General features: G+C 43.8%; 1 protein-coding gene across 6 annotated transcripts in view; it reads right to left on the bottom strand.

Annotated features, from left to right (window-relative positions):
* ADORA1 (adenosine A1 receptor) overlaps positions 1-12806 on the bottom strand; it is a 41510-nt gene extending 28704 nt beyond the window's left edge. The window contains exons 1-2 of one of the 6 annotated variants that reach the window (XM_070767728.1): positions 12603-12806; positions 11348-11780 (exon numbers count right to left, since the gene is read on the bottom strand). In XM_070767728.1, the coding sequence (XP_070623829.1) occupies positions 11348-11688 (341 nt within the window). In that variant the 5' untranslated portion in view covers positions 11689-11780; positions 12603-12806. Of the gene's footprint in view, positions 1-11347; positions 12368-12602 lie in introns of those variants that run through there. The other 5 variants (XM_070767729.1, XM_070767727.1, XM_070767730.1 and 2 more) reach the window with 5 other exon arrangements.
* Positions 12807-24832: the final 12026 nt, after the last annotated feature.

Below are 24832 nucleotides of genomic sequence, written 5' to 3'. Positions count from 1 at the left end.
TACAGATCTTTTGTCTTTTAGGTAGGTTTATCCCCAGGTATTGTATTCTTTTGGGTGCAATGGTAAATGAGATTGTTTTCTTAATTTCTCTTTCTGATATTTCATTGTTAGTATATAGAAATGCAGCCGATTTCTGTATATTAATTTAGTATCTTACAACTTTACCAAGTTCATTGATGAACTCTGGTAGTTTGCTGATGGTGTCTTTAGAATTTTCTATGTATAGTATCATATCATCTGCATCCTCTTCTTTATTTCCACTTTCTCTCTTGGTGATCTCATCTAGCCTTATGGATTTAAACACTATCTACATGCCAATGGCTCTCACATTCACATCCCCAGCCCAGACTTCTCTCCTGAACTCCATCCTCGTATATCCATCCAGCTGCCTGCTCAACATTTCACTGAGGTATTTAATAGATACAGACAATTCAACATGTCTAAATCTGAACTCCTTTTACTGCTCCCACAACTTGTATCACCTATAGCCTTTTCCACCTTGGATAATGCACATTCCATACTTCCAGTTGCTTAGAACTAAAATCTTGGTCATTCTCAACTCTTCTTTCTCTCACACTCCACATTCAAGCCATAAACAAATTTTTCTTTCTTCCAAATATATCCAGAATTAAACAGATCATGGCATATTCATTCAATGGAATTCTAATAACAATGAGAAAAAAAAAAAAAAAAACAAGCAAAACCTACTATTTCATTCAATAGTACAGATAAATCTCAGACACAATTTTAAGCTTCAGAAGCCAGACAGAAAGGAGGGTATACTACTCCATTCCCTTTATAAAAGTTCAAAAACAGGCAACATCAATCTATGGGGATAAAAGAATAGTGATTATCTTTTGGAAAGTACCTTAAGGGTGCTGAAATTGTTCCAAATATTGATCTGGGTGGTAGTTACATAGATATATCCATATGTGAAAAAGTTTATTTAGCTGTACATGTAAGACTATGTACTTTATTGTGTGAATATTTTATCCCAATAAAAAGTGTGTGCTTAGTCCCTCAGTCATGTCTGACTCTGCGACTGTATGGACTGCAGCCCACCAGGCTCCTCTGTCCATGGGATTCTCTAGACAAGAGTACTGTAGTGGATTGTCATGCCCTCCTCCAGGAGATCTTCCCAACCCAGGAATTGAACCCAGGTCTCCCTCATTGCAGGCAGATTCTTTACCATCTCAGCCAACCAGGGAAGGATACAGTAAAAACAATACAAAATGTTAAAAATTGAAAGTGTACACCCAGAATTAATCACTTCTTACCATCTCCTCTGCTTGCTATTTTATCATTCTTATTCAAGTCACTTCCCTCTTCTCTTGCCTGAATTTCTGCTTTCCACTCTATTTCCACACATCAGTCAGAGTGAGCATTGAAAACCTAAGTCAGTAATATCATATCACTTCCTTGTTCTAAACCTGTAATAGCTTCCCATTTCCCTCAGAGTAAAAGCCAATGTCCTTTCAGTGGCTTCCAAGCCAGCAGTTTATAAACTTTTCAGCCTTATCTTCAACCAGTCTCTCCTTTTATCTCAGCTGCACAGACTTTCTTGCTACCACTTTGGGTACATTTCTTCCCCAGAAACTTTGCTCTAATTATTTCCTCAGCGTGGATTATTCTCCCAATATCTGCATGGCAGAGTTCCTCATCCCCAAGTTTGTGCTCAAACAGCATCTTCTCAAGAAAGTCTCAATTATCACTCCATTAATAATTGCAAAACCAACACCACCACCACCACCCCCAGCCCGCCAGCCCCTATCCTGGCATTTCCAATTTCATTTGCCCTGCTCTTTTTTCTGTTTTAATTGGAGGAAAATTGCTTTACAGTGTTGTGTTGGTTTCTGCCATACAACAATGTGAATCAGCCATAATTCTATACACATCCCCTCCCTCTTGAGCCTCCCTCCCTCACTCCATCCCACCCCTCTAGGTTGTAACAGAGTGCCAGGCTGGGCTCCCTATGTTTTACCTTCTAACACTCTACATATTAGGTTTTATGTTTTTTATTTAGCATCTGTCTACCAACCCAAATAGCCTGCAAGCTCCATGAAAATCTTTGCTCTATTAATGAATGTATTTCAAGTGTCCATAAAAATGCCTGGCACATAGGATGCCTCCTATGAATGAATGAACAGATATCTCTAAATTAGGGCCCTGTGTGGAGACAAATTCAGTTCAGTTCAGTTGCTCTGTTGCGTCCAACTCTTTGCCACCCCATGAATCACAGCACGCCAGGCCCCCCTGTCCATCACCAACTCCCAGAGTTCACTCAGACTCACGTCCATTGAATCAGTGATGCCATCCAGCCATCTCATCCTCTGTCGTCCCCTTCTCCTCCTGGCCCCAATCCGTCCCAGCATCAGAGTCTTTTCCAATGAGTCAACTCTTTGCATGAGGTGGCCAAAGTACTGGAGTTTCAGCTTTAGCATCAGTCCTTCCAAAGAAATCCCAGGACTGATCTCCTTCAGAATGGACTGGTTGGATCTCCTTGCAGTCCAAGGGACTCTCAAGAGTCTTCTCCAACACTACAGTTCAAAAGCATCAGTTCTTCAGTGCTCAGCTTTCTTCACAGTCCAACTCTCACAACCATACAGGACCACTGGAAAAACCATAGCCTTGACTAGATGGACCTTTGTTGGCAAAGTAATGCCTCTGCTTTTTAATATGCTGTCTAGGTTGGTCATAACTTTTCTTCCAAGGAGTAAGCGTCTTTTAATTTCATGGCTGCAATCACCATCTGCAGTGATTTTGGAGTCCCCCAAAATAAAGTCTGACACTGTTTCCCCATCTATTTCCCATGAAGTGATGGGACCAGATGCCACGATCTTCATTATCTGAATGTTGAGCTTTAAGCCAATGTTTTCACTCTCCTCTTTCACTTTCAGCAAGAGGCTTTTTAGTTCCTCTTCACTTTCTGCCATGAGGGTGGTGTCATCTGCATATCTGAGGTTATTGATATTTCTCCCGGCAATCTTGATTCCAGCTTGTGCTTCTTCCAGCCCAGGGTTTCTCATGATGTACTCTGCATAGAAGTTAAATAAGCAGGGTGACAATATATAGCCTTGACGTACTCCTTTTCCTAGTTGGAACCAGTCTGATGTTCCATGTCCAGTTCTAACTGTTGCTTCCTGACCTGCATATAGGTTTCTCAAAAGGCAGGTCAGGGGGTCTGGTATTCCCATCTCTTTCAGAATTTTCCACAGTTTATTGTGATCCACACAGTCAAGGGCTTTGGCATAGTCAATAAAGCAGAAATAGATATTTTTCTGGAACTCTCTTGCTTTTTTGATGATCCAGCAGATGTTGGCAATCTGATCTCTGGTTCCTCTGCCTTTTCTAAAACCAGCTTGAACATCTGGAGGTTCACGGTTCACATATTGCTGAAGCCTGGCTTGGAGAATTTTGAGCATTACTTTACTAGCATGTGAGATGAGTGCAATTGTGTGGTAGTTTGAGCGTTCTTTGGCATTGCCTTTCTTTGGGATTGGAATGAAAACTGACCTTTTCCAGTCCTGTGGCCACTGCTGAGTTTTCCAAATTTGCTGGCATATTGAGTGCAGCACTTTCATAGCATCATCTTTCAGGATTTGAAATAGTTCAACTGGAATTCCATCACCTCCACTGGCTTTGTTTGTAGTGATGCTTTCTGAGGCCCACTTGACTTCACATTCCAGGATATCTGGCTCTAGGTGAGTGATCACACCATCAGGATTATCTGGGTCGTGAAGATCCTTTTTGTACAGTTTTTCTGTATATTCTTGCCACCTCTTCTTAATATCTTCTTCTTCTGTTAGGTCCATACCATTTCTGTCCTTTATTGAGCCCATCTTCGCATGAAATGTTCCCTTGGTGTCTCTAATTTTCTTGAAGACATCTCTAGTCTTTCCCATTCTGTTTTTTCCTCTATTTCTTTGCATTGATCACTGAGGAAGGCTTTCTTATCTCTTCTTGCTATTCTTTGGAACTCTGCATTCAGATGCTTATATCTTTCCTTTTTTCCTTTGCTTTTCGCTTCTCTTCTTTTCACAGCTATTTGTAAGGCCTCCTCAGACAGCCATTTTGCTTTTTTGCATTTCTTTTCCATGGGGATGGTCTTGATCCCTGTCTACTGTACAATGTCATGAACCTCTGACCATAGTGGAGACAAATTAGGGTTAACAAATCAGTTACCCTCCTCTCCTGAAGAACAGAGTTCTGAAAGCAGGTGGTAGAAAGATAGTCCCAAAGGCCCTCTCTACCATGACCAGGGCTACAGAGAGTGGATGTGGAGTCAGGCCCAGACAACCAGCCCAAGCACTGCAAAGGGTCAGGGGCTGGATTCCAGCTCTCCAGCTACCCCTACTCCCACCATAGACAGGTTGGGATTTTCTACTTGGCCACCTTGGCATATAGGAATCCACAACTTCAGCAGCATCTAAGCACCCCCAGACAGAGATAGAGACCAATCCAACCCACCCATCTCTGTATCCCCAGGCCCCACAAAGTACCCAATAAATGGTCAGTACAAAAAAGTATGTTTATGAAATAGACAAATAGATATAACCAGCTCCCTAACTGAACAGCTCCCTGCGATCCTGCTAAAGAAAAAAAATTCCAAGGTGAGAACATTGCAAGATAAGATGTCTGATCTCCTTTTTTTGGGGAAGGGGTCAGGGAAGTCCATTGCCAGCTTCCCCACTCTGTCTGCCCACCCCCAAGCCAGTATTTCCAAGGAGATATGAATACCAAGGCCCACCTACCTGTCTTTCCTCTGTATCCCACCCCACCTTCAGCTGCTAGCCTTTTCTTTCTTCTGCAGCAGCTGATAGCCTCCTCTGGGCTTGAGTTAAGAGACTGAGGCTAAAGAGGTGATTCATGCAGTTCAAGGAGTCAGGTACCCTTCTTCCTCTCTGTCCTGTGCCCACCCTGCCGGATGAGGCCAACCAGGAAGTACCATACTCCAAGCCCCTCTCCTCTAGGGGGTGCTCTCCTGACCAAGACACAAAGAAACAGGATGCCCAGGCCTCCTGTGGACTGGCCTTGGGGCCCAGTCATTCCTGCCCCACCTAGCCCAGAAGGGCAAGTGAGCAGAGAAATGCCACATGCAGCTATGGAGATTTGCAGTTTTCATGAAACTGGGCAGGAGGAGCAGGGAGAGTAGGAGGACAAGGAGTTGGGGAATATTTAAATTGTAAAATCTCTTACAGGTAGAAGCTGTGCCATTTACTAGGAGGCACAATCCAGAGTTCTAGGCTTGGCCCTGATCCTACAAACAATGTGAACTGTGGATATCACTGCAGTGTCATTTGTAAAAATTTAAAAATCAGTAATAATCTAAAAAGTCAAAATTATAAGAATGAATCAACAAAATGTGATAATCATTTATTTAAAAATGTTTACAGTATGGCTATTCTGTGCCAGGCATGGGATAGACATCAGTATGTGAGCAGATGTGTTCCTGCCCTTTCGGTGCTTACTAAATCCAGAAAGAACTACCTGGGCCAGGAGAGATGGGAAGGAGAAATATATCCAACCTAAGTAAATAACAGAGGAAATGAAACTGGGTTAGCTGAGGAGGGGGTCAGAGAAGGCCTCTCTATGAAGGTGCTGCTTTAGCTAAAACCTAAAAGATGAGTAAAAAGCCAATTCAATATTATATCATTATAAAAATCCTTAGAAAATATTTTTATTGATGGGGAAATGCTTATAACATTAAGTGAATAAAATAGGATATAAAAATCATTGATGTACTCAACTACATAAAAACATAATTATCTATCTATCCATCTATCATCTATGTGGGAAAATTTTCTGGAACACCAGAAAGTTAACAGTAGTCATGTGCAGGTGGCAGAATTACTGGTAATTTTGGAGACCTGAGTGGCTCAGATGGTAAAGAATCTGTCCACAATGTGGGAGACCCAGGTTTGATCCTTGGGTTAAGAAGATCCCCTGGAGGAGGGAATGGTTACCCACTCCAGTATCCTTGCCCAGAGGACTCCATGGACAGAGGAGCCTGGTGGGCTACAGTCACAGAGAGTCAGACATGACTGAGCTACTAACATTTTATCATCTTTATTCTTTTCTATATTTCTCAAAATTTTTACAATAAATATGGATTGCTTTTATGCTTGGAAATAAATATAAAATGTCAGGGCACAGCCTCTAAAACTCTACCCCATGATCTCTGGGTAGAGGGGTTATCCAGACGGTTTCTTGGCTGTTCCCTTGCTTCCAAGCAGCATTTCCACCAGGGTATCTTGCTCCTAAAGCACTTGGAGGCTTCCTAGATGCCATTCCAATGCCAGCTAGCAGGAGCTTTCACCACTGAATCTAATCCAGAGTGCTTAGCACGATCTTTAACATAACCCATCTGAAGGCTATCCCTAGTCCAAGCAAAGACACTACTTTTTTAATCACAAAGCTGACATCTCTCCATCACTTTTCCCTTCTAGACCCATCATGAATTTGCTGGCAAGCTGTAGAGGCTGAATTTCTCTGTTCTAGTCCTTGAGGATGATTGCCTTTTACATCAGAGGCTGGGGAACAACAGTCAGAATGAGGAGGAGAAAACAGCCTGTGGCTGAGTGACCTTGAAAACGCTGGAACTCTGTGCTTCTCTTTCCTCTTCTCCACATGTGAGGGAGTTGGGCTTCAGGGTTGCTGTCACTCCTCTTCTGTCTCAGACACTCTAAGCCAAGGACTAACCCATCCTTAGACAGAGGAGCTAGAGGTGACCTATGTCTACTGAAAGCAGATGGCGCCACTGAAGAGCAATTATTCTGGGACCCTGAGGCCACAGATGAGCGCCTGCTGGTTCAAGAACAGGAGGCACTTAACCTGTCCAGAAAAGCCCAGGGTAGCTGGAGAGTTGGGGTTGCCTAAATTGATGCCTAAGAGCAAACATACCTTAATCTATCAAATTTCTTTCCCTGTCAGAGCTCTGGTCCAGTAATCTGGCCTCCCCCACACTCTGCTGTACTTCCCTGGTCAGCAGCCCAGTTGGGCAGGCCTCCAGCTGTGGACAGAGGCAGGGCTGCCAGAGGCTCAAATGCCCACTGGAGAAAAGGTGAGGAGGGAGAGAGAGCTGTCAAGCATGGGCTGGAGCAGAGTGTAGAGTCCATGGTAAAAATAAGAGGAGCAAAATCACCCCCACTGACAGCCTGGAGGCAACTCCTCCTTAAATCCTATAGCTTCTAAAGGCTGATTCAAAATACACATGGGCTCACTAGTTAAGGGCTTCCCAGGTCGTGCTAGTGGTAAAGAATTGGCCTGCTAATGAAGGAGATATAACAGACAAAATGTGGATCACTGGGTCAGGAAGTTCCCCTAGAGGAGGAAATGGCAACCCATTCCAGTATTCTTGCCTGGAGAATCCCATGGATAGAGGAGCCTGGTGGGTTACAGTCCATAGGGTCACAAAGAGTTGGACACAACTGAAGCAATTTAGCATGCATGCATGCATGCACTAGGCCTGGATTCAAATCCTCTCTCTGCTCCTGATAAGATATTTGAGCAAATTACTGAAATGTTCTGAGCTTTAGACTTTAGTTTATCTATAGAAGTATCTAGAATGGGGATAATAATCTCTACCAGCAAGAAACTATGAGCATTATGCTTTATCTCATTTAATAATAATAAAAAAAATATGACTACTTCACAGGGGGCCGGTGGTAAAGAATCTGCCTGCCAATGCAGGAGATGCGGGTTCAATCCTTGGGTTGGGAAGATCCCTTGGAGGGGAAAATGGCAACCTGCTTCAGTATTCTTGCCTGAAAAATTCCATGGACAGAGGAGCCAGGCAGGCTGCAGTTCATGGGGCAGCAAAGAGTTGGACATGACTGAGTGGTTGAGTGCACGCACACACGCGCACGCACACACACACACACACACACACACACAAATATAGTACTATGTGTAGCTCATCACCACTAGGAGCTAAAAAACACAACACAATTTTCCTAGGATTTCAACAGAGTATTGGCAGGAGTCATGATGAGAAATAACCATAGAAAGTTAGAGGTGAAAGGAACCTCAGAGACCTCAAATCCAGAATGCAGGTAGCAAGGGGCGGGGTGGCAAAGAGGAGGCTCAGAGAGATCAAATAGCTTATTAAAGGTTGCACAGCTAGTTTGTAACACAGCAAGGTTCAAACTCATGTATTTCTTACTCCCAAATGCCCATTACCCCTTCCCCTCACACCAACCCAGATGACAGACAGATCGTGCTCAGATCCCCTTTCCACAGACAGGGCTTTGGTGGTTGGGGAGTGGCACTCCTCACCATAACAAGCCCCTGGTGTAGGTATCAAGATGACACAGTGCCACCAAGAAAATCCAGGGGTTCCCTAGAAGCAGGAAATGAGAGGGATAGGGTGTCCATTGCCAAACATGTGGAGGTACTACACAAATAACCCGTAAAATACATGTAAATAACCACAGGTTATTGATGAACCAACAATTTAAACTTTTTAAAATTGTTGTTACTTCCAAATGGAAAGAAATAAAAGTTGTGGTTGACCGGTCCAATCATGCCTTGCTTAGTAAGGGGTCCAGCTAATTCCTGTCACTGAATGCCCCATACATACTTCACCAATGCTTAGGCAATGCTACTCCCTGGCTCCCAGGGTCCCATCCGCCTCGGACTGGCTTGTCAGGGCAAGCAATCAGGTACGTGGGGGCCTCTGGCTGAGAGGTATTCTCCCAGCCCGGTAGCCTGCTGACTCCAGCTGCCCAGAGTGGAGCCGTGCATGCTGTTCCTCCTGCAGGAGGGACCCGGGCAGTGACCAGCAAGGACCTGGAGGAGTCTGTCACTTCAGCCCAGCCTCTGGGATCCCAGCTTTGGAAGCCAGGCCTGGCAGCCTTTTTCTCGCAGGCACTATTGATACGTGGCTCTGAAGCAGCTGCCTGAGCTGGTATGGGCAGCTGTGGTCCTGATCCTGAGGTGGGAAGCCAGGAAGACAGGCCACAGCAGGATGGTTAGAGGTCAGACCCCTGGGAGGCCTGCCTGAGGCTTCACCGTGTAACTCTGAACACTCATCCAATTCAATTGACTTTCATTGAGTAGACATTTGCTATGTGCCAGACACTATGCTAGGCATTTTAGAGAATCTGTAAGAATTAACAAAATGTGGTCACTGCTAGGTTGCTGCCCTTGAGGCATGACAATCTAGCAAGGGAGAAGAAACATGTATAAATATAGTTTCGTAGTAGTTTGACACCTCCCGGGGAATGTGGTGTGTTGTGTGTGTGCACATGTGTGTGTGCACATGTGTGTATGGGCATATGTGTTATTATATAAGACCTGAGCGTGTGGGGCGTGGGAGTACAGGGCTTGCCTATTCAGACCCATATGTTAATAATGATAATAAAGCAACAAAATAAACCTACCACTTAAGGACTGCATATAATGCTAATTGTATAATACAGTACTAAGTGCTTTATATGTAGGAATTTATTATATTCTTCCAAGCACCCTAGAAGGAAGGTACTATTATTAATGTCTCCTTTTATTGACATGGAAATTAAAAATGAAGGAGGTGAATAAGTGACTTTCTTAAAGTCATAAAGCTAGGAATTCATAGCAAGGATTTGAACCCAGGCCTGCAGTCTTAGCCTCTACGCCAAAGCCTCTGCTTTGGCTCTCCAATGATAGCCCCTAAAGACCACCACCTCCCCCGCCGCCACTCCGCCGCCCCAAGGCTGAAGCAAGGAGTGGCAGAAGCTGCCTTCTGCAGGAATGAGCCTGCAGTTCCTGCCAGCACAGCCATCCCCACCCCCACAGGACAAGTTGGGCACATTCTGTGAGTCTGTGATCACTGTTACATCACGGCCAGGCCTTTGTCTCACCTTGGCACCCACTCAGTAGACCACATTTCTTAAGCAGCTTTCTTATATTCACACATCTGCATGACTTTCCGATTGTGGCAACACTTTGTTGTAATGGCCAGGCTCAGAGGCCCAGACCACTCTAATGGACTGAAACCAGGTTCGTCAGCACAGGCCAGCCGTGACCTGGGGCTGATAACAGCATGAAGGCCCCTCAGCTCACAGGCTTTGTGGGCCGCCTTCCCCTCTTGCTTGAGCAGCAGTCTTCACCTTTCCTAGAAAACTCGGGTGTTGTGAGGGGGGTAAGCAAGGCAGAGAGCACGGCATGGAGGGGCAGGACACGGGGGGTCAGGAAGGAAGGGAGGCTGTGGGATTAAGGCTGCGTTCCCAGCCAGCCCCAGGAGAGCCTCTGGATCTGTTTCCCCTTGACCAGGTTCCACTTCACCTCCCTCACAGAATCATGTTGAAAAGAGGTGGAAAAAATGGCGCATTAAAGAAGCTTTGAAAAATTAAATGTACAAACAGGACAAATGTGGGTGCCTAGGCTTGCTTGGGAAAATTATCAAGTGAGGCCAGGGGCCCCATGTCCCAGGTATGGAAGCTACTCCAGGGATGGCTGGTGACAAAGATGGCTAGAACTTCACAGTAGAGAGGGAATCTACCAGTGAGAAGATTTAAGGAGGAGGCAAGCACGCCTCACAAGAATGTCCCAGCAAGGCAGCACTGGCAGTGTGCCCAGGCATTTGCTGGCACTTGGTGGCCCAGGCACTGCCTGGTGATGAGCCTATGGCCTGGCAGGCCCAGGGAAGGAACCCCAGTGTGGGCTTGACACCTGCGTGAGAGGACGGCCATTATTGGGCCACCCACTCTAGTGCTGCCTGGACACAGCGTAAGGACCTCTGCTGTGACTGGAGAAACACCCGTTTCACAACAGAACGGGATCATTAAGAGCCTGTCTCCTCCTCCCTGCAACAGAGATTCTGTAAGTGGGAGTTGGGCAGAGGTAATCAGACTGCTTAGGTTCGACAGGATAGCCCTGGAGCTTGGAGCTGGCTAGCGCAGGGGTATCTGGAGAACAGGAGAGCTATGGAGTATCTTTAGGAAGCTTTCCCAGGTCTGGCTAGAGAAGCAGCATCCCTGTCTGCAGTGTGTCACCCTCAGCCCACCCGAGCAACCTGCTCTGCTCTTTCTACTTGCCTCAAACAGGTGGAGTTCAGCTCCACCACCTAGCCCCTCCCCACCACCGCCTCCGCGGGCCGGACAGGCAGCCTCAGGTGCCCTGGCCGGATCAGGAGAGCAGCAGCAGCTTCAGCTCTGGGGGCCCAAGCACTACTAGGTTCACATTCTTCCAACCACCCAGCCCCTTCCTGCTTCAACTTCAGTTCAGCTTGGCGCTGCAGAGTGAGAGCTGGGGCATAACGGCCCAAGGAAAGTCCAGCTCACGTGGGGTTTTATGTTCTACCTTTTATCCTCTTCACATGGCCCTCGAGCCTCCCGGTATGGGGTACCTGCAGCTGCTCTAAACTCACCTGAGTGGGATCTTGACACGGAGGTAGCGGTCAACAGCAATTGCCAGCAGGGCCAGGATGGAGCTCTGAGTGAGGATGAGGACAGGGCAGGCGACCTTGAGGCAGGTGTGGAAGTAGGTCCGCGGCCCAATGTTGATGAGGATGGCGAGCGGGATGACCAGAGCGCCCACCGCCACATCAGCCACTGCCAGTGACACGATGAAGCAGAAGGTGGCATCCCGCAAGGCCTGATTCACCTTCACCGCCCAGATCACCAGCACGTTCCCAGGCACAGAGACCAGGGCGATGAGCACCTCGATGCCAATATATGCGGCCTGGAAGGCCGAGATGGAGGGCGGCATGGTGGGCACAGGCTGGGCACATCAGCAGACAGGCGCCAAGGGGCAGGAGGCAAGCACCTGTGGTCACGGAAGCCTAGGGTGGGAAGGCCTGCCTGGGGGGAGGGGAGCCAGGCAGCTCTGGAACTCCAGCTGCCCTTTGGAGATGTGCCCCACTTGGCACATCTAGTGCCTACCCAAGCCGATGGGATACGCTAACCCTTTCTCTGCCTAATCTCTGTCCCCTCTCCTTGTCAACCCCAGAGAATCCATTCAACAACTTAAAATAGCAGCACTCACTCCTCCACTGGCTTTTTTTTATCAGGTGTGAGGCAGTTCCCAGCACACACACAACCCACAGGGCTCCCGGTGCCTGACTCTACCTACCCATGCTCATAGAACAGGATGCAGGGAGCTCACCATCCTGTCTGCTGGGGGCCAGCGAGTCCCAGAGGCGGTGCTCAAAGTTCTGGGCACCTGGTGCCTCCTGAGGCTAGAGGCTGCGCCAGACTGGGCTGGGCTCTGGGCTCCGCGCAGCGGTTCACCATCCTCCAGGCTCCCAGCCCTGCCTTTCAAGCAATCACATGGTGCAGCAGAGGCTCAGACTGGACGCTTTTAAAGAGGTAGCGCCCCAGTTTCGCACCTGGGACTGGTCTGGCAGACGCGGGTGTGGAGGACTGAGCCCAGCAGCGGCCAGGGTGCGGGGATCCCCGTCTCCCACTTTGCCGGGCATGCATGCCATAGCCCACCCCCCCCCCCCCCCCTACCTGAGACACGGCTGGCTCCTGCTTCCTAGCTGTCCCCAATCCCGGTCCGGCTCTGCCAGGGACCCTCGTAAACATTCGGTCCCGGGGTGGGGGGGATTCTAGGAGTCCCTGTCAGCCCTTTCCTTCATCCCCACTGGGGATGACCGGCAGGCGAACGAGGTACAGACTTACCAAAGCTGGCAGAGCTCCGAGCCACCTGAACGGCTCAGTCCAAGCGCCCTCCTACCTCCACGCCGTGCGCAGTCGCTCGCTCCAGGGATGCTTGAAGAATCCAGAGGGAGAGTAAACTGGCTGAGACTCAACTCTGGCGCCCGGCGCCTCCGTCGCCCGGCGCGGGAGCGAGGCTGCCGGGCTCCGCACAGCCGGAGCGGCGGGGGCGGCCCCGGCCCCTCCCTCCTGGGCCTCTGTCTCCTCCCTCATCCCCTCCTCTAAACAAAGGCCGTGATTCCGAGTGAGAGAAGACCTTTCCGTAGGGTCTGATGTGCGAATCCAGGTCACAGCAGGGCATGGCACCTGCGAGTCTCTAGGACGCCCCTTCTCCATTTGCCTCAACAGTCAGTTGGAAGCCCTGGCACACTCTCCTACCCCTCAGAGCTGAAACCCTCCTTTCCCATGAAACCAGCCCCTGCATTTTCTTAGGCGCTAATGTTCTTCCAGTTGACTCATTGGAAAAGACTCTGATGCTGGGAGGGATTGGGGGCAGGAGGAGAAGGGGACGACAGAGGATGAGATGGCTGGATGGCATCACCGACTCGATGGACCTGGGTTTGGGTGAACTCCGAGAGGTGGTGATGGACAGGGAGGCCTGGCCTGCTGCGATTCATGGGGTCGCAAAGAGTTGGACAGGACTGAGTGACTGAACTGACTGAATGTTCTTCCAGCACACGTTGCTTTGAAGGCTCTATCCTGAGTCAACACGTTCGCTTTACCTCTATCTTTCAGAACACCTTTTCATCTATTAGCAATTCCCATTTTTCAGATGAGGGCACCAAGATGCAGACAAGTGACCTGGCTTCACAAGGTCATTTCCATCAGTGCCACCTCCTCTTGTGCCTCGTTTCTTTTCTCTATCTCCCTCTTCATAGCACAGTACGTAAACCATGGGTATCCAGTCCAATGTCCACGTGTTATTGATAAAGAAGCCGGCCGGTGGAAGGAAGAGACTTTTGTAAGTTACCATAGCGAGTCCTAATAGAACTGGAGCAAGAAGCCAGGCTGCTGACTCCCCGCACAGTGCTCTCTCCACTCTCCTCCATCCGGACCCCTCTCTTGGCAATCTCCTGCCACAGTTTCAGTTTAGGTGGGCCACTGGTACTGCCTCAGGACCACCCCAAGGAAGATGCTCACTCAGACCGGGTGCCTTACAAAGATCCTGACCTGAGAAGTCCTTGCTCATGGATATTGGAAAAGAGCTCTGAAAGGGCAAAGAGTCAAGTGGGGGGAGCCCAATGCCACCTGGCCACACCCAAGTCCCTGAGGTCACTGCACTCTTCTTGGGTTTCAGGATGTCAAGAGAGGGGTTCTGTTGCGAGGTGGGTGCCTACTAAAACTGCCGTTTGCCATCTGCCTCTACGAGGGTTAGGTCACTAGCCACTGCAGTCACTGACTTTCAACACAGGAGTTCAGGGCAGAGATCAAGAATAAGGCACTCTAATGAGTTTTATATTGTAATACTTGATTCATGGCTAAGTGTTAAAATGAAGCTATGTGATCTCTGGTTGTATCTGTCTATATGTCTGTTAATATCATCTAACTTTGGATGATATTAGCTCTACTTAATTGGCTTAAAGAAAAGAGCTTATATAAATTTCTCAGAATAAAAAATTTGCCAGAATGAATTTTGTACTCACATGAACTGGGAAATTTTTAGTATTAAATTAATACCTGGTATTAAAGTTTTGAGCCACCAGGGAAGCCCAAGAATACTGGAGTGGATAGCCTACCCCTTCTCCAGGGAACCTTCCAGACCCAGGAATCCAACCAGGGTCTCCTGCATTGTAGGCAGATTTTTTTACCAGCTGAGTTGCTATCAAGTCGCTTCAGTCGTGTCCGACTCTGTGCGACCCCATGGACTGCAGCCTACCAGGCTTCTCCATCCCTGGGATTCTCCAGGCAAGAACACTGGAGTGGGTTGCCATTCCCTTCTCCAATGCATGCAAGTGGAAAGTGAAAGTGAAGTTGCTTGGTCGTGTCCAACTCTTAGCGACCCCATGGACTGCAGCCTACCAGGCTCCTCCATCCATGGGATTTTCCAGGCAACAGTACTGGAGTGGGGTGCCATTGCCTTCTCCCACCAGCTGAGTTACCTAGTATTAAATTAATACCATCTAAAATCACTGCAGATGATGGCTTCAGCCATGAAATTAAAAGATGCTTGCTCCTTGGAAGAAAAGCTGTGACCAACCTAGGCAGAATATTAAAAAGCAGAGACATGACTTTGCTGACAAAGGTCTGTCTAGTCAAAGCTATGGTTTTCCCAGTAGTCATGTACGGATGTGAGAGCTGGACAATAAAAAAGGCTGAGCACCAAAGAATTGATGCTTTTGAACTGAGGTATTGGAGAAGACTTTTGAGAGTCCCTTAGACAGCAAAGAGATTAAACCAGTCCATCCTAAAGGAGATCAGTCCTGATTATTCACTGGAAGGACTGATGCTGAAGCTGAAGCCCCAATACCTTGGCCACCTGATGTGAAGAGCCAACTCATTGGAAAAGACCCTGATGCTGCGAATGAAGGCAGGAGGAGAAGGAGATGACAGAGGATGAGATGGTTGGATGGCATCACTGACTCAATGGACGTGAACTTGGGGGAAATTCTGAGAGATGATGAGGGACAGGGAGGCCAGGCATGCTGCAGTCCACGAGGTTGCAAAGAGTTGGACACGACTGAGTGAATGAACAACAATAAAGCTTGTTGATTAATTAATATGGACATGTCTTTAGAGACATCGATATTTTAGTGTAGTACTCATACTGTACCTAAGCTTAATAGAAGTCAAATAAGGTCTTAACATCTATTGCAAATTTGTCAGCAAGAGAAGTAACTTGGTATGATGAAATTTTTATAAGTAAAATATAAACAAGATAAGAGCTTCTGGGTGAACTCTTTAGGAGTAATTCTATTTTAGGAATATCTGTGCATGTGTATGTGTGTTCAGTCATGTCATGACTGTAGTCTGCTAGGCTCCTCTGTCTATGGAATTTTCCAGGCACAATACTGGAGGAGGTTGCCATTTCCTTATCTAAGGGATCCAGGGATTGAACCCACAGCTCTTGCATCTTCTGCACTGGCAGTCAGGTTCTTTAGCAGCTGAGCACCGGAAAAGCCCCCCCAGGAATGTTTACTTAAAAATAATCTCTCCAGGTATTTGGTAACTTAAAATTTTAGAGTTGTGCTAAGTTAAATGATAGAAGTTTATCATTCTTAAATAAAATAAGATACTGAAACTTTAATTACTAAACATCGGCCTCCTTTCACAGAGAAACCAAAGGTATTCACTACTATTAATACATATATTTGGTGCCATACTGAGATAGTTGATATAAAAAAGTACATGTTTTTAGCAATTGTTATTGATATTTATGCTTTCCAGTCTATAGGATGTTAATGTAGTAGACAGTTCACAATTGCTTACTTTTTAGTTTTCACTAGAAATTAAGGTTTTTAAGAGTTGAGGATTCTAATTTAAATATCATTAAAGCTACTGGAAATAATAAAAGGTTCAGTATGCAGTAAGAAAGTAGGATGTATGTTTTCAATAAAAGAAGATATGAAGAATGGAATTGCATTTCATTAAGGAAAAGAAATTTTGTCCTAGAGCTGGTTGTTTCTGGATGGAGAAAATAAGGGATAAACTAATATGGATATAGAAAGTGATGGATAAGGAGCCTTGAGAAGAGATTTGTGCATGATTAAGATGGACTAAATTTTGAATCAATTTTAAAAGTAAACTGTGGAAATTTAAATTTGGCTTTTCTCTCTGTTAAGAGAACAAAGTTTTCTTAAAATGTTGATCTGCTTTGATAGCAGATTTTAAGTTCTTTATCTTTTAATTGATTTGCCTCTGTATTTGCCTCTGATATATTTTATTGTCACATTGGTTAAGTGAATAAGTATTTTTTCACAGTGACCTATGATCCTATTTGACCAAGAATTTTAAAACTTCTTTGATATTTTTTGACCAACTCCCCAAATAAAATTCTAATGAAGTTTAACATCTAGCTTACTTTGGGATGCTTTAAGGGGCCCTGAAACATCCCAAAGAAAGATATTTAATTAGGTTCATTTGGAATGTTAATTAATGGGAAGTAGTGTCAAATGGGTAATAAATCTTAGGTTATATTGTATGGGTAGTCCTTTTTTAATGAGGGAAACCTCATCTTTTAAAATTTTTATTTATTTTATTTTTGGCTGTGCTGTCTTTGGACTTTCTCTAGCTGTGAGCGAGGGTTGCTATCTAGTTGCGTTTCAAGGGCTTCTCGTTGCGGTGGCTCCTCTTGTCATGGAGCATAGCCTCTGGAGGAATGGGCTCAGTGGATCTGGCACACGGGCCTAGTTGCCTCCAGCATGTGGAATCCTCCCGGACAAGGGATCAAACCCTTGTCCCCTGAATGAGCAGGCAGATTCTCAACTGGTGGACCACCAGGGAAGTACTGGGTTACTGTTTTAAATATAGATATTTTTTAAATTATATAGAATTTCTAAAAATATGGTATGTTCTGATAAACTATCATCAGTCATAATTCTAGTTATTATCTTAAAACATTGTATGTAACCGAGTTACTTAGCAGTAACCGAGTTTCTTTGTCAATGGCATTGTATAATCAGGCACTTAACTGTACCTTCTTAAGTCTTTTTTGTATTCATAGATGGTCATTGTTTTACACTTATGCCTTTGCAAAAATGTTTCCTCTTGAAGAAGACTCATAGCAATAACTTTTAAAAATATGTATCTATCTATTTACTGACTGCATCAGGTCTTAGTGTGACATGTGGGATCTTAGTCCCCTGGGTTAGAAGGTGGATTCTTAACCACTGACCATCAGGGAAGCCCCTAGCAAGAACTTTTTGACAAGTACCAGCAAAGCTAAATTTTTAAAAAGCCTATATGGTCAATTATATAAGTAATCAGGCCAAGTTTGTTGAAACCAGACTTATTTTGCAAACAAATTAGTCAATTTTGCAGTATTTGTTAGAAATGAGGGTAATTCTAGAGAGAGAAAGATGGTGTTTCAGTCGATATTAAATTCTAGATTTGTTAATTGAGGTCTGTATTTACTGCCTAAGACTCACGTCACACACAGCTGTTTGCTATTATGCTATATTCTTGTAAAGCTTAATTGAATTATTAAAAGGACACTCTAGGTTTATTTCTGAAGGTTATCTCATTAATGTATCTTTGGATTAAGATCAGAGGCCCTGTGACCTGAAACTAGGGGAGTATGCACACTTGAAAAGATGTCGTTTATTTATTTATTTATTTTTAAAATTTATTTTATTTTTAAACTTTACATAATTGTATTAGTTTTGCCAAATATCAAAATGAATCCGTCACAGGTATACATGTGTTCCCCATCCTGAACCCTCCTCCCTCCTCCCTCCCCATACCATCCCTCTGGGTCGTCCCAGTGCACCAGCCCCAAGCATCCAGTATCGTGCATTGAACTTGGACTGGCATCTCATTTCATACATGATATTTCACATGTTTCAATGCCATTCTCCCAAATCTTCCCACCCTCTACCTCTCCCATAGAGTCCACAAGACTGTTCTATACATCAGTGTCTCTTTTGCTGTCTCATACACAGGGTTATTGTTACCATCTTTCTAAATTCCATATATATGCATTATTATACTGTATTGGTGTTTTTCCTTCTGGCTTACTTCACTCTGTATAATAGGCTCCAGTTTCATCCACCTCATTAGAACTGATTCAAATGTTTTCTTTTTAATGGCTGAGTAATATTCCATTGTGTATATGTACCATAGCTTTCTTATCCATTCATCTGCTGATGGACATCTAGGTTGCTTCCATGTCCTGGCTATTATAAACAGTGCTGCGATGAACATTGGGGTACACGTGCCTCTTTCCCTTCTGGTTTCCTCAGTGTGTATGCCCAGCAGTGGGATTGCTGGATCATAAGGCAGTTCTATTTCCAGTTTTTTAAGGAATCTCCACACTGTTCTCCATAGTGGCTGTACTAGTTTGCATTCCCACCAACAGTGTAAGAGGGTTCCCTTTTCTCCACACCCTCTCCAGCATTTATTATTTGTAGACTTTTGGATCGCAGCCATTCTGACTGGTGTGAAATGGTACCTCATAGTGGTTTTGATTTGCATTTCTCTGATAATGAGTGATGTTGAGCATCTTTTCATGTGTTTGTTAGCCCTCTGTATGTCTTCTTTGGAGAAATGTCTATTTAGTTCTTTGGCCCATTTTTTGATTGGGTCATTTATTTTCTGGAGTTGAGCTGTAGGAGTTGCTTGTATATTTTTGAGATTAGTTGTTTGTCAGTTGCTTCATTTGCTATTATTTTCTCCCATTCTGAAGGCTGTCTTTTCACCTTGCTAATAGTTTCCTTTGATGTGCAGAAGCTTTTAAGGTTAATTAGTATGCAAGGATTCTTCAATATCCACAAATCAATCAATGTAATACACCACATTAACAAATTGAAAAATAAAAACCATATGATTATCTCAATAAATGCAGAGAAAGCCTTTGACAAAATTCAACACCCATTTATGATAAAAACTCTCCAGAAAGCAGGAATAGAAGGAACATACCTCAACATAATAAAAGCTATATATGACAAACCCACAGCAAACATTATCCTCAATGGGGAAAAATTGAAAGCATTTCCTCTAAAGTCAGGAACAAGACAAGGGTGCCCACTTTCACCATTACTATTCAACATAGTTTTGGAAGTTTTGGCCACAGCAATCAGAGCAGAAAAAGAAATAAAAGGAATCCAAATTGGAAAAGAAGAAGTAAAACTCTCACTATTTGCAGATGACATGATCCTCTACATAGAAAACCCTAAAGACTCCACTAGAAAATTACTAGAACTAATCAATGACTATAGTAAAGTTGCAGGATATAAAATCAACACACAGAAATCCCTTGCATTCCTATACACTAATAATGAGAAAACAGAGAAATTAAGGAAACAATCCCATTCACCATTTCAATGGAAAGAATAAAATACTTAGGAATATATCTACCTAAAGAAACTAAAGACCTATATATAGAAAACTATAAAACACTGGTGAAAGAAATCAAAGAGGACACTAATAGATGGAGAAATATACCATGTTCATGGATTGGAAGAATCAATATAGTGAAAATGAGTATACTACCCAAAGCAATTTATAGATTCAATGCAATCCCTATCAAGCTACCAACAGTATTCTTCACAGAGCTAGAACAAATAATTTCACGATTTGTATGGAAATACAAAAAACCTCGAATAGCCAAAGCGATCTTGAGAAAGAAGAATGGAACTGGAGGAATCAACCTACCTGACTTCAGGCTCTACTACAAAGCCACAGTTATCAAGACAGTATGGTACTGGCACAAAGACAGAAATATAGATCAATGGAACAAAATAGAAAGCCCAGAGATAAATCCACGCACCTATGGACACCTTATCTTTGACAAAGGAGGCAAGAATATACAATGGAGAAAAGACAATCTCTTTAACAAGTGGTGCTGGGAAATCTGGTCAACCACTTATAAAAGAATGAAACTAGAACACTTTCTAACACCATACACAAAAATAAACTCAAAATGGATTAAAGATCTCAACGTAAGACCAGAAACTATAAAACTCCTAGAGGAGAACATAGGCAAAACACTCTCCGACATACATCACAGCAGGATCCTCTATGACCCACCTCCCAGAATATTGGAAATAAAAGCAAAAATAAACAAATGGGACCAAATTAACCTTAAAAGCTTCTGCACATCAGAGGAAAAGATGTCATTTAAAAGACTATCTCCAATCTAGATGGCAGGACCCTTATCAGGTACTCTTAACTAACTCATACACAGGAAACTGAAGAGAATTGACTCTAGGATTACTATTTCCTCTTAGCAAGTGCCCCTGCATTGGACTGGCCTATAGAGAGGACTTCTGACCTTAAAATTACTTTAAATCAATGTTCATACAGAGAAGAAACTACCAGATCAGGATAAGAGGAAGACAATAACTGAAGTAGACAGTGGACCCAAGATGCTGGACCAGGCCTGTATGCCAAAACTTTTGATAATTGCTCACACCTTTGCTTATGAACCAAATGTCTATCACAATCTTATGCAGAGTTAAAGTTCATCCAATTATTAGGCTTATGGTCAGTTACCTATAATTGGGTTGCATTTGTTGATTTCTCTACCCCAAGGCTCTAATCGGAAGGCCCTTAGGAAATCATTCTAAAAGAAATTGTAGTTCTGTTCAAGCCACTATTCATATTATTAGGTAGGTTCCTCTCACCTGGCCATTTAATAATACCTGCTCTGACTCTGACCATAAATAGGAATTTTCTTCTAAAGTTAAACTTGTCAGAGTAAAATTTTAGCCAAGGAATATAACCTCCTTCAGTTGTGGAATAGATTTATATGACTAACATCAAGATATAATCATTTAAGTTCAAGTCCTCCTTAAGTTGGGAACAATCAAACCATACTAAGGATTAAAAGTGAAGAAGAACTAAAGAGCCTCTTGATGAAAGTGAAAGAAGAAAGTGAAAAAGTTGGCTTAAAGCTCAACAATCAGAAAATGAAGATCATGGCATCTGATCCCATCACTTCATGGCAAATAGATGGGGAAACAGTGGCTGACTTTATTTTTCTGGGCTCCAAAATCACTGCAGATGGTGATTGCAGCCATGAAATTAAAAGACGCTTACTCCTTGGAAGGAAAGTTATGACTAACCTAGACAGCATACTAAAAAGCAGAGACATTACTTTGCCAACAAAGATCTGTCTAGTCAAGGCTATGGTTTTTCCAGTAGTCATGTATGGATGTGAGAGTTGGACTGTAAAGAAAGCTGAGCGCCAAAGAATTGATGCTTTTGAACTGTGGTGTTGGAGAAGACTCTTGAGAGTCCCTTGGACTGCAAGGAAATCCAACCAGCCCATCCTAAAGGAGATCAGTCCTGAGTGAATAATGGTAATATATAATTTCTGTTAAAGATACGATTGGTACAGAATAGAATAAGTCAGATGACCTAGGGATATACTGGAAGTTCTTGGCATTATACTGGATATAATGGAAGTTCTTGGCATTTTTATTTTCCCTGATTTACAAAATTGTTGTTTCTTGCACTACCAGATGTATGGCTGAGCCTCTGATAAAATAATAAGTAGATGACTTGAAGCAGTTGACCACTTATGTAGTAATATATGAATGATTGTAATAGTGTAACTTTAATATGGAAAAAAAGCAATAGGGAATTGGTTCCTGGACCATAACAGATTAGTAAGACAAACTGTCCAGAGATTTTTGGCTACCATTAATAAGGTCTCAGTTCAGTTCTGTCGCTCAGTCATGTCCAATTCTTTGTGACCACATGGATTGCAGCATGCCAGGCCTCCCTGTTCATTAGCACCTCCTGGAGCTTGCTCAAATTCATGTCTATCCAGTCAGTGATGACATCCAACCATCTCATCCTCTGTCGTCCCCTTGTCCTCCCACCTTCAACCTTTCCTTTCAATCAGGGTCTTTTCCAATGAGTCAGTTCTTCACATCAGGTGACCGAAGTATTGGAGTTTCAGCTTCAGCATCAGTCCTTCCAGTGAATATTTAGGTCTGATTTCCTTTAGGATGGACTGGTTGGATCTCCTTGCATTCCAAGGGACTCTCAAGAGTCTTCTCCAACACCACAGTTCAAAAGCACCAATTCTTAGGCGCTCATCTTTCTCTATGGTCCAACTCTCAACATCTGTACATGACTACTGGAAAACCATAGCTTTGACTAGACAGACTTTGTTGGCAAAGTAATGTCTCTGCTTTTTAATATGCTATCTAGGTTGGTTATAACTTGTCTTCCAAAGAGTAAGCGTCTTTTAATCTCATGGCTGAAGTCACCATCTGCAGTGATTTTGGAGCCCAAGAAAATAAAGTCTTTCATTGTTTCCACTGTTTCCCCATCTATTTGCCATAAAGTGATGGAACCAGATGCCATAATTTTAGTTTTTTGAATGTTGAGTTTTAAGCCAGCTTTTTTCACTCTCCTCTTTCACTTTCATCAAGAGGATCTTTAGTTTTTCTTCATTTTCTGTCATAAGGGCTTCCCTCATGGCTCAGATGGTAAAGCATCTGCCTGCAATTCGGGAGATCTGGGTTCAGTCCCTTGTTCTGGAAGATCCTCTGAAGAAGGAAATGGCAACCAACTCTAGTACTCTTGCCTGGAAAATCCCATGGATCGAGGAGCCTGGTAGACTGCAGTCCATGGGGTTGTAAATAGTCAGACAAAACTGAGCGGCTTCATTTTCACTTTCACTCTTTTCTGTTATAAGGGTGGTGTCATCTGTGTATCTGAGGTAATTGATATTTCTCCTGGTGATCTTGATTCCAGCTTGTGCTTCATCCAGCCTAGCATTTCATATGATGTACTCTGCATATGTTAAATAAGCAGGGTGACAATATACAGCCTTGATGTACTCCTTTTCTGAATGGAACAAGTCTGTTGTTCCATGTTGAGTCCTAACTGTTGCTTCTTGACCTGCATACAGATTTCTCAGGAAGCAGGTCAGGTGGTCTGGTATACCCATCTCTTTAAGAATTTTCCATAGTTTGTTGTGATCCACACACTTAAAGGTTTTCCTAGTCAATAAAGCAGAAATAGATGTTTTTCTGAAACTCTCTTCCTTTTTTAATGATCCAGTGGCTGTTGGCAACTTGATCTCTGGTTCCTCAGCCTTTTCTAAATCCAGCTTGAGCATCTGTAAGTTCACAGTTCATGTACTGTTGAAGCCTGGCTTGGAGAATTTTGAGCATTACTTTGTTAACATGTGAGATGAGTACAATTGTGCAGTAGTTCGAACATTCTTTGGCACTGCCTTTCTTTGGGATTGGAATGAAAACTGACCTTTTTCAGTCCTGTGGCCACTGCTGAGTTTTCCAAATTTGCTGGTGTAATGAGTGCAGCACTTTCACAGCATCATCTCTCAGGATTTGAAATAGCTCAACTGGAATTCCATCACCTCCACTAGTTTTGTTTGTAGTGATGCTTCCTAAGGCCCACTTGACTTCACATTCCAGGATGTCTGGCTCTAGGTGAGTGATCACACCATCATAGTTATCTGGGTCATTAAGATCTTTTTTGTGTAGTTCTTCTGTGTATTCTTGCCACCTTTTCTTAATATCTTTTGCTTCTGTTAGGTCCATACCATTTTTGTCCTTTATTGTGCCCATCTTTGCATGAAATATTCCCTCGGTATCTCTAATTTTCATGAAGAGATTTCTAGTCTTTCCCATTCTATTGTTTTCCTCTATTTTTTTGCACTGGTCACTGAGGATGTCTTTCTTATCTCTCCATGCTATTTTTTGGAACTCTGCATTCAGATGGGTGTATCTTTCCTTGTTTGCCTTTAACTTCCCTTCCTTTCTCAGCTATTTGTAAGGCCTCCTCAGACAACCGTTTTTACCTTTTTGTATTTCTTTCTTTTGGGGATGGCCTTGATCACTTCCTCCTGTACAATGTTATGAACCTGTGTCCATAGTTCTTGAGGCACTCTATCAGATCTAATCCTTTGAATCTATTTGTCACTTCCACTGTATAATTGTAAGGGATTTGATTTAGGTCATACTGAAATGGTCTAGTGGTTTTCCCTACTTTCTTCAGTTTAAGTCTGAATTTTACAATTTGGAGTTCATGATCTGAGCCACAGTCAGCTCCTGGTTTTGTTTGTGCTGACTGTATAGAGCTTCTCCATCTTTGGCTGTAAAGAATATAATCAATCTGATTTCAATATTGACCGTCTGTTGATGTCCATGTGTAGAGTTGTCTCTTGTGTTGTTAGAAAAGAGTGTTAGCTAGGACCAGTAAGTCCTCTTGACAAAACTCTCTTAGCCTTTTCCCTACTTCAGTTTGGACCACAAGGCCAAACTTGCCTGTTATTCCAGGTATTTCTTGACTTCCTACTTTTGCATTTTAGTCCCCCATGATGAAAAGGACATCTTTTGGGGGTGTTAGTTCTAGAAGGTCTTGTAGGTCTTTATAGAGCCATTCAACTTCAGCTTCTTTGGCATTAGTGATTGGGGCATAGGCTTGGATTACTGAGATATTGAATGGTTTTCCTTGGAAACAAACAGAGATCATTCTGTCATTTTTGAGATTGCACCCAAGTACTGCATTTTGGACTCTTTTGTTGACTATGAGGGTTACTCCATTTATTCTAAGGG

This window comes from Bos indicus, chromosome 16 (genome assembly GCF_029378745.1).
Source record: "Bos indicus isolate NIAB-ARS_2022 breed Sahiwal x Tharparkar chromosome 16, NIAB-ARS_B.indTharparkar_mat_pri_1.0, whole genome shotgun sequence".
Classification (NCBI taxonomy): Eukaryota; Metazoa; Chordata; class Mammalia; order Artiodactyla; family Bovidae; genus Bos; species Bos indicus.
The sequence above is the reverse complement of the archived record's forward strand: the minus strand, read 5'-3'. Positions and strand labels throughout refer to the sequence as shown.